This window comes from Haliotis rufescens, unplaced genomic scaffold (genome assembly GCF_023055435.1).
Source record: "Haliotis rufescens isolate VD_foot unplaced genomic scaffold, xgHalRufe1.0.p SCAF_20, whole genome shotgun sequence".
Classification (NCBI taxonomy): domain Eukaryota; kingdom Metazoa; phylum Mollusca; class Gastropoda; order Lepetellida; family Haliotidae; genus Haliotis; species Haliotis rufescens.
Genome location: NW_025963891.1, coordinates 7,618,270 through 7,636,359, shown reverse-complemented (window position 1 = coordinate 7,636,359; position 18,090 = coordinate 7,618,270). Strand labels below are relative to the sequence as shown.

Below are 18,090 nucleotides of genomic sequence, written 5' to 3'. Positions count from 1 at the left end.
TCACTTTCAGGTAAAAGGCCATTGATTAATTAATGATCTACCTATATTTCCCCAAGAACATGTAGAATTATGTTAAATACTGTGACAAATGGAAATCTATCAAACCTTTCTCAAATGACCAAGATATATATCACTGTGTATAGTCTTTGATGTCTACCGATGTGATTACTTGGAACACTGATAGTGATCATGGTGATGATAATCAGCAAACTGATGCATGTAGAAAACGAATGCAAACAATAAAGTGGCCTTGAAGAAGGCATGGATGCAAACATTTCCACATCTCAACAACGCTCAACAAGTACATGGCTGGTGATAAAACCTCCCATTATTATAAATATGTAAAAGACATTGTCATTTTATCAGTATTAGCGTGTAAACTCTGGCTTAAAACAGAGCATGACAGTCATGCTGATATGTCCTAAAGATCAATTATCCCAACCCCTCTCTGCAGCCCTTTGACCATTCCTTGACCCGCCCCTCGACCCTCCCATGGCGTATTCCTAACTTGTTCCAGCCCTTGAACATGTCGATATTGAAGTGTAATAAAAAATAGTCCAAATCTTCCTACTTTCAACAGTAGAACCATACAGTACAACTTAGACATGCTAGATTAGATAAGATGTGGTAAATACGACCATTTCTCATAAAAGAAATTCGAAACATAATGGAAAAATACAAACAAATTAGGATTTAAAACAAGAACTATAAACATTCAAATACAACAAAAGTCATCAGGATATGACATATTTCCCTTCAGAAATGGAGTTTTTAAAAACCCACTTTTGGTTCATTGCCGTCATATACTTTTAGTTCAGTAAAGAAAAAAATAATGCTGTTCACTGTTTTTCAATATTGCAAATCGTCAAAAAGGCACCAGTTCACAACTAGACAGATCTGTATAGCAAGTTTCATCCAGAAATATTCAATGGTTTAGGAGTTCTGCTCCGGAAACGGAAAGTGAATTGATGACAGACATGCTGATCGCTATATATCCCCCCATTTTTCAAAACGGGGAGATGATAAAATTTCAAACAATTAATTAACTTGGATGCAATTTGAAATCTTGATAATAAACATATAAGGTGAGGTTAAGTTTGTTACACTTATACAGCGACGTGCATGCACATGTATATGTGTTTGTGGCTGCTTGTACTTGTCCGGACTAACGTTGATTTCATCATGTTCAAATTGCTAGCCCACTGAGATACCATTCCACAGTTTATCATGAACACCGCACTCAGACACAGTATACTGACTCCAAGCTGAACAGTCCTTGTTTTAGACCCTTATGCTGAGCGCCAGGCAGGGTAACAATAAGTACCATCTCTAACATCTTTTTCTATAATGCGGTCAAGGAATGAACCACCGATCTTCTGCTCTCCAGGCAGACGATCTATCCACGAGTCATTCTTTCAATAAATATGTAAGAGCTTAAAATTTAACATTAAAAGATGAGTAGATCTATTTGTGTTAAATTTTTATTTCTCTCTTTTAGGAATTAAAAATATGGTGTCTGCAAGAGGCATTAATGATGAGCCAGCATGATAAGGGCCAGCACGGAGCCTGTAAATGGAATGTACTATGGTAACTTCAAACGCCACAATCTTCACTAAGATCTTAGCAAGTTCCGACCACTGGAGGATATAGTATTACAGAAGTACAATATTACCACGATAACATATATATTAGATATACTACTCAAAATAAGTTAAGGACCACCCATTCTTTCATATTTCCCATGAATAGGGTAGTCCTTAACCTTTTTGAGAAGTATATATATCACAGAGATTACACAACAGGCAGAAACACGACCTTCACCTTGACGGGGAGCATAAAGACATCAAATACCATTCTGACGAAAACATGTCCAAAACAACCCAATCAAGCCAAGAAATATACATACCACGATGTGTCATCATGGTCATAGAAAATCTCATACATAGTGTTACAACAAGTTGGGATTGTAGGTAAAACAAATGTCCCCAGCAACCTATGCTTGTAACCCAGCAACTAAACGGATACACTGGTGAGGTAACAAGGTTGATTGCTTGTCATCGCATCTCAAATGCATGGTTGATGCTCATGATATCAATCATCGGGCTGTCTGGTAAGAATATGTCCCCAGCAACCTATGCTTGTAACCCAGCAACTAAACGAATACACTGGTGAGGTAACAAGGTTGATTGCATGTCATCACATCTCGAATGCATCGTTGATGCTCATGATATCAATCATCGGGCTGTCTGGTAAGAAATGTCCCCAGCAACCTATGCTTGTAACCCAGCAACTAAACGGATACAGTGGTGAGGTAACAAGGTTGTTTGCATGTCATCACATCTCAAATGCATGGTTGATGCTCATGATATCAATCATCGGGCTGTCTGGTAAGAATATGTCCCCAGCAACCTATGCTTGTAACCCAGCAACTGAACGGATACACTGGTGAGGTAACAAGGTGGATTGCATGTCATCACATCTCAAATGTGTGGTTGATGCTCATAATATCAATCATCGGGCTGTCTGGTAAGAATATGTCCCAAGCAACTTAACGGATACAGTGGTCAGGTTACATGGTTGATCGCATGTCATCATATCCAAATTGCATTGATCGATGCTCATGATATCAATCACTCGATTATTTACACAACGCAGGCACGTAGCTGGAATATTGCTGGGCGCAGCGATAAACAACAAATAAAGACAAATTATGGACCATACATATTTCATCTGCTGTTGACAAGTATTGCAGCAGAGTGATATGCTCCATGGTGTGAAACTCTTCCACTGTTTACACTCTGACATGAACAACAGGGGACTCAGTGTGTCAGCGCCAGTCAGTACCTGGGAATTACTGCATTGTTCTCTTGGCAAACACTGAAGAAGGAATTCAGACAAATGGATACTTGTGGTCTCCGTACACAGCGATCAATCAATGTTATTAGCAGAAACTGTGTCAATCGATGTAACGAGACAATACCGTTGTCCTCTGATTACACAGTCTTTATGGACAATGATTTATTAAATATCTATTTTGTATCAGCAGTACCATTTTGTGTCAACGGTTGCAACAAGGCTGAGTGCATATTTTCATGCGTACATGTTAACCCGCTGGATGATGAGTTATTTCTTGGAAGCACATTTTCATAAGTTTTGAAAAGTGAATGTGGCTTGGGAATTGCGCTCATGCAGCACTGGGTCTATCACCAACCATAAAATTACTCAGATATGAAATCTATTAAATTTCCTACTTGATGGTGTAAAATCAGCTGCAAATAGTAAGTGGTTTGAAAAACAGACAGTGCTAAGTGATGTCCCGAGATTTTGTTACGCCACTTTTCATCGTACACAAATAAAAGTACTGTGCGACTGCCTAACGTCTGAACAACAACATGATATATCAAATGGATGTGTATGCTTATGTATAACGTCATACATTTAATATGGAAAATAGCTTGCTATAAATGAAGAAAAATTATTTTCAGCTATGTCACAAGTTGACAGTGAGGCATACACATGCATTAAGAAAAGGGGCCAGAACTCTGCTATGCTTAGAACTAGTCCAATATAACTCAGCTCACTTGGTGAGAATTTGCTTTGAATAAGACAATAATTTTTTAATTTTTTTTGTCTACCAGCAACCAAACTAATACCAACACAAATATCGATGTTGAAACCGTATTCCTTTGGTATCATCACAAATAGTAAGAAATGATGAAATCTTGCAACATAAAAAAGGAAGTAATAGCGAAATGTATAGCCCTATCTAACATGTAAATTAGGCCTTAGGTTCCTACATTCACCTGAATGTGTAAGTGTAATTTGACTATTGATGCACCATTATTAATAGCCTTATCATCAAATGTAATGACTTACTAAAGAAGACACCTTTATGTCTGACGTCATGGCTTGTTTTATGTCTTTGGCAACGTTGGAAAAGAAGACATTGGTATGTTGATTAATAGATATCTCACTTACTTTTCATTTATAGTATGAACAATTCTGATTTGTAAAACATAATTTGACACTTTTTCAACATGTTCAACACAATATAAAATGACTGTTTTTACCAATGTCTTGAATAAGTAAACAATTAGATAGTTTTACCATGTATCTTAATTGGATAAGATGTGCACCTGTTTGGCATCAATTTTGCATAAAAACAATAACTCTGAAGACTATTTAAAAACAAGCAAATATATTTTTAATACTGGACATGTATTTGTTCATTATTATTTCTCTTCATTCATCTCAGAATTATATAAAAAAAGAGATGCAAAAAGAGCTTTTGTGTATGGAATTATCAGGATAATCATATAAGGTTCAACCAACAGGATACATGATTTAACGCCGCACTCATCAATATTCCAGCAACATTACGGCGGTCTGTACATAATCAAGTCTCAACCAGACAATCCAGTGATTGACATCATGAGTATCGATCTACACAATTAGGACACGATGACATGCATCAACCGAGTCAATCACCCGATCCAGTTAGTCTCCTCTTACAACAAGCATAGTCTCCTTTTATGGCAAGCATGGGTTGCTGAAGACCTATTCTACCCCGGATCTTCATGGTCTACAAAACAGTAAGACAGTCATCATATATGCATACATACCATTACAAACACTGAAGTTTGAAAACCCCAAGATTCTGGTTTATACAAAAGCATACCAACACAGATCAATATCAAAATATTTTCTGGGATCAAATCAGTAATCAAATGTGTCACTCGTGATCATGTGAGGGTCATTTCAATCCAACCCACAGCGTCAGTACTTCATGTGTTAATCATATCATCCACTGCTGTGTCTGATAACAAATACATTCATATTGGTCTTGTCGACGGGTTTCAATCAGGTGGAGCAGATCAATGGGGACTCTCTCCACCCCCTGGCCTAGTCAACATGGCAGAACACTGCGTCACTGTTGTCCCAACACTAGAACAGGGGGAGGGAGGGGAGGTAAAGACGGAAAACACAAGATAATCACCATCACACATGACTGGAAACAGGAGTGAGAAATCATTGATGTGTTGGTATACTAAGTTATTGTTGGTATAGTAAGTGCCAGTTATGGAACTGGGAAATGAAACTGTGTACACAATGTGTGACCCTGAAACCTTTATTATTGATATGAAGGTGACCTGTGAGCATGGTGAGTACATGGGGCTACTCTCTGATAACAAAAAGAACAAGAATGGTTGTAAGATTATTTTAGCAATGCCACTGATTCTGCTAGAGACAAGTGTCATGAAGATATTTGTGTGGTTTATCAACTTTTGACAGGACATTCTCCCACATAATTACCAAACTTGAAAGAAATCTTTAGGATATTTTTGGATAACAGTTAATATTTTGGAAAATAAACCAATAACTGAAAAACTGAATGCACCAGTTATAGCTCAGCTGGGGACACCAGAGCTCCAGATAAGCTTTTGGTGTTGTGGGTATTTTACCCATGCATTTTAAAATCATTGGGTATCAGTAATTCTATCTGGGTATTCAAATTTCTGTTACCCACTAGTTTTTACACATGTGGGTATTTAAGTTAAATATTTAAAAACACTATTCATCTAGTCCCTGCAAACTGGTGTCGTGTGGGTTCGAGAGCTTTATAGGACTCAAAAATACGATACTTCCACAAGAAAGTGTGATTGCAAAAGATCATGATGTAACTGTCATCGTGGAGTTTGGCAAGCTTGACGGAATGTCCGTTTATAATTTCAAAATAAGTTGCTGATTTGCTAATCGAATATGCAGGGTTACTTCACAATATTTTGATGATACGCACAAGTTTTATTTCTGTAGTGTATCTGTAATGTTCGTTGCGTATTTGATACGCTTGGATTTTATTTTACTGCATATTTCTGCATTTCTGATGTGTATTTTACGCAGATACGCAGCTTATCTGGAGCTCTGGGACACTGAGAATTGGGTAACACTTTGTAACCAGATGGGGAATCAAACCCAGGAGTTTGGTGTGATATTAGCAAACAGTAAACCACTGGACTGCCACAAAGATGACAAATGAATTGTCTGAGTTCTCAAAGGCAAAGACACCACCGAGGCAACATTCAAGTCACATGAGTGCTGGTAGTCGCTACTGCTAGTCTGATAGGCTCTACTGTGGGGATCCTGGGTTAGATTTGATCCCCAGCAAGAAGAGGCAACAATCAGTTAGGGTGGTCAGGCACGCCTGCTTCTAACTGACACAGGTCCAAAAAGGAGAAGCCTCTACTTGATGCTGGATCCATCATTTGGTAAAATTAATTACCCTTTCACATTGGCTTATGGTATGCAATAAGTAATCTTGAAAATCCTTACTGAACTACTGCATCCTGCAAATGTACCCGTCATTTGGGATTCGGTAAATAAGTGAATTGAGACCCGGGTGCCTCTAATAGACGCCAGGTCAATGGCTTGCGCAAAGTTAATAAAAGACAGTGCTTCTAAAGAAGAAAATACGATATATGATAGCAACCTGTAAATATGCAAGTCTCAAACAGACAATCCTGCGACTTGCTTTTAAATATGGTAATATCACCAAATAAATATAACAATGGGTATGGTTTGTCCCAGGTTTTCAAGGTGACTCTTGTTTATTGATGTTTGGTTTATTGTAGGTATTCTGGGGAAGAAGTGGTTACTGAGCAACATCTTGTGGTTAGCTTCAACTGAATAGACAGGGTGATCGGACTCAGTGAGTGTCATTGTGCCCCGATGGATCTTTTTCATGCTTTCTGTCACTTGACCAACTGGTCCAGATTGAAATATTTACAGATAGCAGTGATATAACTGGTATATTGCTGTGACAATTACCAACATTTACTCACTCACTCACTCGAGTAATTGCAATAACGGGGGTATGCTCCATGGTGATGCACACATTCCAGTATAGTACTACATTATAGCGTTTTGTGTAGAACTACACTGTCACTCTCCAAATTAAGGCAATCATTAACCGCTAGATTGCTCTCCAATTTAAAAATGTGAAAGACGTGAATGAAATTTCATGCTTGTTAGAACTACCAACTGGCTTGAACATAGTCTCCTCATTAAAGAATCAAAAACCCCGACAAAGTGTCAAATTGAAAACCTGATGCAAGTGACGTGCAATGAACACTTGCGTCTTTCATGGCACCCGACCAACTGCTGGATGGACTCCAGCCATGGACATGCCATAGACAGTGTCTAACAATGTAGATACATGCAATGTTTACACAGTCACTCAATGAACGGCTTCCAATCGATACCTTCACAATGTCTGGGAAACCATGAAATATTCAACATCAAAGATCAATTATACCCAGTTTAGCTTTTCCTCAACACAAGAGCATTGATAAGACAGGGTGGCTTCATCACGCTTGTATGTAGGTCATTAGGACGTGGACAAATCAGCAAAATCTACCTGCGGGTACCATGGGTACTTGAAATAACCCACTCTCAAAATGTCAAAGCAATTCATTACATAGGAACACAAGCAATACAAACAGGTGTTATCAGTTTAAACACTGGTAAAAGATATGAAGAATGAGTCATGAACCCTCATAATATTGACCTCCCCAACACCTTCAGATGTCAATAACATACCTGTGCCTGCTTGTTTCCAATTCATAAAAAGCAAAATCACACTTTAATTAAATAATTTTGCAAACATCATCCCAACTATAACCATGATAACCCATTAGCTAACATAGTTAGATAAAAAAAATGGGTGAAATTTAAGTAAAAGCCATTGTCTCTAAGTGACCATCATAGTTTATTGCCATTTAATATCAGAAATCATAGTCATACTGTGAGTGAGTGAGTATGGTTTTACGCAACATTCCAGCAATATCACGATGGGGAAAACCGGAATATGGGCTTCATACATGGTACCCATGTGGGGAATCGAACTCGGATTTTCGGTGTGACGAACCCACCCTTTACCAATAGGCTATCTCACCATCCCATAGTCATATAGCATGATTATTACTTTTAAGATAATAACAATAAATCTGTTCTTAATTAAAACATGCAAATCTAATGTCTGCATACCTAATAGATAGAGAATCTCATCACATTATGTCTATTGATATCAAATATATCAACACGAGTCGATAAAAGCTTAAAACTAGGAGACTTGTTGACATAGTTTATATAGAATGAGTGTGTATGGTTTTACGCTGCTTTTAGCAATATTCCAGCAATATCACAGCGGGGAACACAGCAAAATGGGCTTTACACATTGTACCCATGTGGAGTAATCAAACCCGGGTCTTCGGCTTGACGAGCCAATACTTTAACCACTATGCTACCCCATAGCTGATACAGAAAGACAGTAGGGTGAGATTCTTTTTATCATACAAAATCATTCTTCAAGTTTGAGTGAAAAAAGTAGAACTAAACAGCTTCAGTGGCAGAGCGATAAGTGATGTTAATGTATTGTGATGTCATGATGACTAATGATGTCACAATGGTCAGCAAAGTATTGTGATGCAATTCACAGTAACAATATTTCTTGGAGATATCCCTCAATCTCATCTAAACGATATCTCCTGTAGACATGTTGGAAGGCAGTTTTAGTTAACAAATTGTTTATCAACCAATGTATTAATATATACATCTCTCCTTGGTTCCTGAAATAAATTACAAAATTCCCACTGTTTGACAGCGCTGTATATCACATCAAGTCTACCTGCTACCCCAGCATGATCAGAGTGGCCAGTTCTCTTGTCAAAGATTCAGAATCTGAGCCGTTGCCATGACTATGTAGCAGTTCATGAAACATATTTCTGTAAATGTTTGTTTGTTTGTGTGTTGTTTAACGCTGCACTCAGCATGCTCAGCAATATTCCAGCTATATGAGGGCGGTCTGTAAATAATGGAGTCTGGACCAGACAATCCAGTGATTGACATCATGAGCCTCGATCCACACAACTGGGATACGATGACACGCATCAACTAAGTCAACAAGCCTGACCACCAAATCCCGTTAGTTGCCACTTACGACAAGCATAGTCGCCTTTCAATAAATGAGTATAAGCATGATTAGTTGTTCTGTCGTCTGTATTTTGGTAAACACCATATATAACAGACCAGTCCCGTTTTGTTGTAATTACTTTAAGGACAAAGATAATTTGTATATTATTTGAACATCGTCTCCTTGTGTACATAAGAGTACAATGAAACACCCACACAGACGATCAAAGTAGCAATATTCTGATAAGCAAACACAATGCTCGTATTTCTATTTTGTTTCCTTTTACAATGACTGAAGGTTCATTTAATACATTTACAAGGCCAAAAAACAACTTTCCTCTCTCACAAAAGAAACTGAGCAGCACGTGAGCCTTAATTGTTAATGTAGATTTACCAGCAGACTGTTTTACGGCCATCGTTTCATGGCATCGATTTCTTTTGGTGAAAATATTATGTTCAGATGTAATGATTGTGATGAAACTGAGTGGAGGCCCAGGAGTGGTTTTGATGCATTGTCTCCATGTAATCAGGGTATTCAGTTCATGCTGGATTGGTCTGGAGATAAAACAGGAATCAGGAAAGGTGGGAAGTTTTGTTTTGAACGGACTGATTCAGATTATTCTGACCTGCCGTTTAATGACTTGGAGTTTTTCATTGATAAAATACTCAGCTGGGAGCAAATGTCCAGTGGTGTTGTTGTTTGTTTGTTTGTTTGTTTGTTTGTTTGTTACTTAACATTGCACTCAGCAATATTCCAGCGAGATGAAGATAATCGAGTCTGGACCATTCAATCCAGTAATCGATACGGAGAGTAATGATCCATGCTGTCGGGGTACAAGGACGCAGAATCAACCAAGTCACACTCACCAAGTCTGACCGCACGATCCATTTGGTTGCCTCTTACGACCAGCACAGGTTGCTGAGGACCTTTTCTAACCCCAAATCCCTACAGGTAACTGAGGACCCAGTGAGTGACACGACGGACATTCTAAGCCAGATTCCTACCAGGGACTTATTCTAACCTGGAATTTACATGGGGAGACCAGCCTAGGTTCATGGGGACCTTCTCTAACACAGAATCGCCACTAGTTGCTAAACTGTGCAACATTAAGAGAGCAGTGCAAAAGTCAACATTTTCACAAATACGATTTCGCGGTTGACGAACCTCTTCCCAAGGCAAGGGAGTTAACTGAATGTAAAAGTCGAGTTTCCACCCTTGCTGAATGAGGCAGGAATTTCTTGGTTTGATCGTAGCGCCACTGAACTTTAAGGTCATTTAACTCCCTTGCCTCGGGAAGGTGTTGGCGTAGGTGTGTCGAAAATTAGGGCTTTTATTCTCATATTTGTCCAGTGGTGTTGGATGTACATGTAAATCATGTCAGTATTTACCAAGATGGTTCAATAACTAGCAGTTTCAAGCCACACAAGATGACTGACAACGAGGAAGAGCTGCACACATAGCATTAATCATATGCCAATGTGGCCAAATGATAGACAGAACAATAAAAACAATTCTTGCCTCTCATTTTTCCATAAACATGATAAATGGATTTCATATCAAAATATGGAATATGTTGTTGATCTTTTGACAATGGGTGGTGTCTGCAACAAGAAGCCATGAAATCTGGACTTTCTCATCATTACATACTTGTGTGGGAAAGTTTTGAATCTAAACAGGAACCTTGCCACCTTTCTAGCAGCAGGTCCTTGTAGAAAAACAGATCCTTCAACATGCATATTTACAGGTTAAAAAGCGTTTGATACACCATAGAACACAAATTATCGCCAACATTACACGTGCTTAAAACATTTTCCCATTGCACAGTTTCTTCTCAATTTGAAAGAACAATCCTATGGAATTCTTGAGAAAAAACATACCACCTGCTACCCATAATGCTCAATGCCGTAAAAACAGTTCAGACATGAAAAACATCCTTTGAAAAAGTTTCATGAATCGAAAGCTGTCCCTGAGTATAACATGCCAGAAGTGACTGAAGAAGTCGTTGTTACACAATTTCCACATCAACCCCTCTTAACATCGAAACAGCCTTACAAAGCCACGATTACCGGGCCAGCCCACCTCTCTCAATCTGAGTAGATCACCTGAAGACAAATTACTTTGAAATGGGCGTCAAAGAGCTGCTGCTCTAACGAAGAGATGCTGTAAAATGGAGCCAGCTGCTGCTATCAAATAAAAGAGGAAGTGCCACAATCGCCAAGTGGCTTCCCTTTTTATTGCACGATTATTTCAACATCCCTTACGTGTCAAAATATTTTGGCATAGGTTTATGGTAGGCTGTTAGCGAACAATTACATTCTGACATTGCTACGGAGTACTCCATGATGTTGTGTATGCCTGCAACAAGGTCAATTTGTTTTCCCTAATTAATCCTATGATCGGAGAAAATCAAACGGCGCTAAAATATTACTCCATTTTTTTTGTTCTGTTCATTGAAACTTGTATCTGGTATCATGTAGCCTTGTCTGTTGAATGGCTTGGAGATTGTGTTTATTACGTTGCAAAGAGGTAAGACGTCACTTGACTAGTAGAGCTATTACTCACAGGCACATACATGCTGGTTTGTGTTACTGGCAGAACAGCATGGCAACTACCATTAACTAATAAGGCTACAGTCATTTGTTATGCAAATGGGCCAAAAAACAGGGGAGGTCATAAAAAACACAGCAACCAGAACATACTTGAGAGGGTGAAGAAAATAACGTCACACAGAAATTACACTATTTTGGGGCAAGGTGACCCCAACCCTCAACCAAATAAGATACAAAAAATCAGAGATGTGTTTATTTGAGTAATCTTTTGGACTGATAGCTTCATAAGACTTTCATCACCTCTAAAACAAATGACCCAGCTCTAACATGTCTAAGTACCTACTTACAATAATGATGATGAACAGAAATTACTCTTCTAAGACAACCTGAAAATATCATGATTTTATTCAAAATCTAAAACCAAATGACAACAACCTTTGTTTTTGATAATATTTTTTCAGACTTTGACCTAGTTTGAAGCTTTTAGCAAAAAACATCTGACATTTTTCTCCAAACTCCTCAATTGTGTGCTTCCTCTTCCACTCAGTTCCACAAGCAAATCAGGCCATGTTTCACAAAAGAAAACACTTTACATGAAAGTCACATTGCCGAGGAAATCACGTCTCTCCCGCTTATGAAGAAACCTATGTCTTTGTTTTCATAGGCAGCCATGTACGTGGGAATTCCAGTTGACATTTCTCCATCCAGCGATTGATGCTATTTCGTCAGCCACCATGCACGGCCCACCTGGCAACAACATGGCCACTGTCTTGTTATATCTCGTTCAAGCAGCCATCAGTGCTGGTGTTCAGAATTAAGGGAGGGCACTGACCTTGAGGTTTCTACTATATTATTTGAATCTGTGGATCAGAGGTCAATATAACACATAATCCTATGGTCATATCATCTGGCAACCTCTTCCTAATGAGTCCATACATTTGATTTGATACAGTGCAGATAAAATAGACATGGAGAGATGAATTCATTGGGAATTTGGGAGCGAAAGATATGGCAAGAATGACTGTCATGATTGCTGTACAATGTCAGCTTGTGCCAAGAATATTTGAGTCTACTAGCCCGGACCTGTCACATGACATTATTTTCAGTTTGTTTGTTGTTTAACGCCGCACTCAGCAATATTCCAGCTGGAGTATGGACAAGACAATCCAGTAATTGACATCATGAGCATTGATCCACAAAGATGGGATACGATGACATGCATCAATCAAGTCAGTGAACTTGACCACCCGATCCTGTTAGTCGCCTCTTTCGACAAGCACAGTTGCCTTTTACGTCAAGCATGGGTTGCTGAAAACCCATCCTACCCCAGATCTTCACAGGTTTTATTTTCAGTACCGTAGATCTGTTAGTATATGGACTTTTATCATCAAAGCTGACTACACCAAATTAAATTTTACTAGATAGGGCCTCGAACAAGTAGCTAAAGTCACAGACTGCAATGTTCACTTCACTCACTAAATCTGAGGCATAATAGGGCATCTAGGTCATTCCGTCCCCCATGCCTGTTGTAGGAGCCAGCTGATGGGCACAGTGTGTGAGGGGGCTGATTATGTACTCCGATGTTATGGATCAACCCGTCAATTATTTACAAGCCTGGTGAAATATGAATATACATACAAAACACGTACACACACTCACTTGAGAACTGAACAGAAATGAAAGAGAAGTCCTTGTAGTTACCCAAATGTTAAAAGTTTGGGGTCTTTAGATTCAACTACTACAGGGGAAAACCTCAAGGGCCCAAGCAGTAAGGACACAAGAAGTCTGAACCTAACACGCCAGTGGTCTAACCAGTCAGGATATGATGATCTGATGATATACAGATCACAGGGAAGAGAAGGTCTCCTGATTAGTTTCAGCAATCATTGTGACTATGAAATTCTGCTTGGTATACTTTATCATGTTTACGTCTTACGTTTTACACCTGCATTATACTTCAAGATGCTCAAACTTATCATCTGATGCAGACTTTGCCTAATTATTACCACACTGTAAAACAAATCAGTCTGCAAAAAGTCACAAGTCTGTAATTTAAATAAGAAATTCCCTTGGGTGAAAAATTGCATATATTATCCCATAGCAGTTTCAAAAGAAAGCTAAAGCAGATTGTCCCTATGTTCTCAAAAGCATACAAAATAGTTTTGAGACCATTACACATCCATAACACAATATTTTTTCTGACATGTCAGGAATATTAATAGGAAACTTCACGTCAGAGCAATACAAGCCATAATTTATATCCATCTACAGACATCTTCTGTCAATGTTAATTGACTGGTCACAACAAATCTCTCTTTTGACATACCAGATGAAGGATTCTAGTTTCAAAACATACTTTCCTACATGAAAATTCTGTTAAAGACATTCTGGAAAATTGAAAGTAATAGGCATTACAAATAATCTGTTGCCAGGTTACAGAACATACATATCATATAACCCCTACATTCTACTTATAACTAAACATTTTTACAACTGTCATTCGAACAAAAAAAAATGAAAAAAAGGTTGTCATGGTAACCAAGTCAAAAGGCTGTTTCATTGACAGATGCATTTAATTATTACAGAACAAACATTTGCATCAAATACGAAAATGTCAATAAGCATGTAATTACTGTTTTATATACCACTCTGCTATCATGGCTGTCAAAATCAAGTCATCAAAGGATCACATGGTGTTTTTGTTTACAATATGGTTCATAGATCTGTCAACTCAAAAAATCCCAAATGTTGCACGAAATAAGTAAATGAAGAACAATCTATTTTTCTTCCACCAAATCTGTTAAAAAATATTTTGTTATAACAATGCTCCCTTGGGGATTGATATGGAAAGGGAGATAACTCTGTAACATGTCAATCCAAAAACCAATCCATGCAGTTCCTTTCCTATGATTTTATACTGACTTGATCCCATCAACCATATGTTGAACATGAAATTTGTCAGTACAAAGCATGTTATTTCCCACTAAACATAAACACTCATACCACGGAATACATTATGAATATTGTTGATGGCCAAAAATCAATAAATCACCAAAGTAATGTTGTTCCTTTACCAATCACATCAATCATGTATAAAAAAAACATGCAAGAACTGTTTCTTAAATAGCTTTAATATGTACAAACAAATCCTAAATGTTATTATTATTAAAAGCTTTCTGAAACAAAATCCTTCTATTTCCCTCCTTCAGAACTGGTAAAAAATAAAACTTCTTTTATACAGTGGGTGGGTGTTCAGGTATCACATTAATCTAGCATTTATGTGATTTTGTGATCAAAAGAACTTATTTATTGATAGCCTTCATATTTGCTTCAGTTGTGTTTTACCAAGAAACCTCAACAAAAATTACTTATTTGTCCCAATGTATGAACCCCTATAAAAATTCATGTTCGGGGCCATATAGTACATGTGAGCATTGAAACTCTAAACAGGGTTGTTACATTATAGAGCATGAAGTAGGTGTCACTTGAGATGAGGTGTGGAGTTTTTAGTAATATCTCATTTCACAGGGCATTAATCTAGAGGGAGTAGGTAGGTGGTAAATTCTAGATTTATGTTTATTAATCTGGTGGTTGACTTTGAACTTTTGAGACGGTCCCTTAGGAAGTGAGGAATATGGTGGCTCATGTTATGTCCACACAGAACAGTCATAGACAGAGTGGGAATCAGCAGTCAGCTGTTCTAAAGGTACCTGATGAAGTCACTCGGCTTATACACAAGGCTGAAGATGTACGGGTGTAGTTTGAAAGGATTCATTAATCTTATCATGGGCTCACAGCAGTTGTAACATGGCTATCAAGATTCGGGGTAGAATAAGTCTTCAGCAACCCATGCTTGCCGTAAAAGGCGACTATGCTTGTGTGAAGAGGCGACTAACGGGATCGGATGGTCAGGTTCACTGACTTCGTTGATGCATGTCATCGTATCCCAATTATGTGGATTGATGCTTATGATGTCAATCACTGGATTATCTGGTCCAGACTGGATTATTTACAGACTGCCGTCATATAGCTGGAATACTGCTGATTCCGGCGTTACACAACAAACAAACAAATGTTGTAACATGAGTGAGTGTGTTTGTTTTTGAGCGGCTATAAGCAATATTCTAGCAATATCACGGCAGGGGAGACCAAAAATGGGCTTCACACGTTGTACCCATGTGGGGAATCGAAATTTGACCCTTCAGTTTGACGAGCACTATAAGACACGATGCGCTGTTAATCATGGGGCTACCCCACTGCTGCTGGTGCAACATAAAGAAACTGTATACATTATTTTACTTCAAATATTTTACAAATACAGCACCTCTTGATTGTAGTGTTTTTTGTATCCCATGGGGTGGAGGGTGAGCATGGTGTGGGTTATAAATGTTTTTCACATTATTTTCTTTTTTTCAATTCTGTTTATTTCATTCATGTCATTATATATTTTCATCGAATTACTCTTTTAATAAATACCTGTGGCTCTTCAAAATGTGCTCTCTCTTTTTTCATCTATAATTAACAAGGCTGTCATAACAGAAAAGAATTTCTTAAATGAACCCTCCTCAAGTTTCACATCTCATTAACCGATTGATGTATGCATAAATAATTAATGTTCAGGGTACTAATGTCAAACAGATTACATCAAATCTATTCTACCAGTTACAGAAAACATGTGACACATAATCATGATAATACATAATGAATGGGTAATGTAATCTAAATTCCCAATCTGCTCTATTTCGACCATGTTGACAACTAACTCTAACAGGAGTAACACAGTGTAATCCATACCCTCAAGTTCTGTGTGTCACATTGTACATAAATGTTATTTACATGTTACATAACGAAAATTATTACAGCATAGGGTAACAAAAACATTGTTTCAGCTTCACTTTTCTGTGGGTGCTATACAGTCTTAGGTGCGGGATATACAAGTTATATCCTTTTCTTATACTCTCACATTTGGCCTGCGAACCATGTTAATCAGTGATAGGCGAAACAGATATTTCTGTCCTATATGATAATAGTACAATTAGAATTTGTCTGTATTCTTATTCAACTTTTTCTGATATCGTTTATAGCAATTTAAGTGGAGATTCTGTTTCATAACATCCAGATATTGTACCAACAAATATTTCCAATTGTTTTATCAAATCAAACTATTATACAAATACGTATGTGCAACATATTTAATTCTGTTATAAGTTAACTGTTATAAACTGTTTGACTAATTTAATTAAGTCAAAATGACCACATGTCCTGACATTCTTTTGAACGGAATGGCCTCTAAGGTGATGACGGATATTGACATATTTTCCATGACAACTGTCAACAATGTAGCGATCTGCATCAGGACTGCCCAGGCCCTGTCCCGTCTATGATGTTATTGTAAAACCCGGGTACTCTACAGTTCACATATGTCTGTTTATGTGACAAAGTATCGATTTATTACAAAGAACTATCTCTGTTTCGATTGCATATGTCCATGTTCGGTTACTTCGCCACTGCCGACTCTCGCTTGGGCATATCGCACATGTGCTTGTCAAACCCCAGAGTGTATTCATTACAACTGCTTCCCATCGTATGGGGGTATTCCGCTGACACGCTGTGAACTCGATCAGCTGATCGGTGTAAATTAAATATATGACAGTACGTTTTAACGCGTGTGGGTGAGATTAACTTAAGCAAATTGTCTGACAGACTGAAGGGTTATTTGTGGATAGATTTCAAGGCAATTATTTCATCCAAAATCTTCAATTTTACAGTTGTCATGTGAATACCATCTCCTAAACTTTGCCAAAACCCCAAAACGTGTGTGAACGAGCTTTACCTTGGAGCATTTGTTCCAATTTCTTCCGGTCTACCCGAAATCGGTCTTCCACAAAGTCTGGGTCCCGGTCCGCTTGGTCATCTCGACTTCCAACAGAAGCGGTATCACAAAAATCCAAATTCGAATCATTGATGTACGGCGGGTCTCGCATAACATGCATCATACTGGACCGAACCAACAGGCACTCCGCCATAGCATTCTTGTTGTCATGTGAAAACGAGGCTGTCATCCACGAGAACGAGGCACGTAAGAAGCGTCGTCTGCTCGCATGCAATGGCGAGGCTCTGTATGGGAGGATTTCATCATTTTCATGTTATATACTCCGTTTTTACGCTTACGAGTAATTTAACCCCCTGTTCTTCAATAAAGCGTATCTTCAGTAAGGTAAGGATAATTTTAATGTCTTCGGAAGGTGCGTCCAAGAACAGTAATTACGATTGGCACCCATTCAAAGCTTGTGGTGCATAAACCTGCACCAGTAAGCTATCGAGGGATTTGGTGCTCGCGGATCCAAGCACATTAGGTGATACCAACGTGACTCGCATGCTTAAGGTAAATCAAACAGAATAAAGTTTTTCTTTTGAAAAATACTGTTTCAAAGAAAGTGTTGCTGTGGCCAAACAACTTGCGGAGAGTTCAAGAGAGTGTGTGTGTGTGTGTGTGTGGGGGGGGGGGGGGGGGGGGGGGGGGGGCAATCGTCTAAGGCGCCGTGATTCGCTGTGCAGAGTTGCGTCCCTTGG

At 38.4% G+C, this 18,090-nt stretch overlaps 1 protein-coding gene across 1 annotated transcript in view; it reads right to left on the bottom strand.

Annotated features, from left to right (window-relative positions):
- The window catches only part of LOC124129076 (protein bicaudal C homolog 1-B-like), a 153,064-nt gene extending 135,440 nt beyond the window's left edge, over window positions 1-17,624 (bottom strand). The window contains exon 1 of the mRNA XM_048400810.1: window positions 17,351-17,624. Coding sequence (XP_048256767.1) covers window positions 17,351-17,579 — 229 coding nt within the window. The 5' untranslated portion in view covers window positions 17,580-17,624. The remainder of the gene's footprint in view (window positions 1-17,350) is intronic.
- Between the last annotated feature and the right edge of the window lie 466 nt (window positions 17,625-18,090).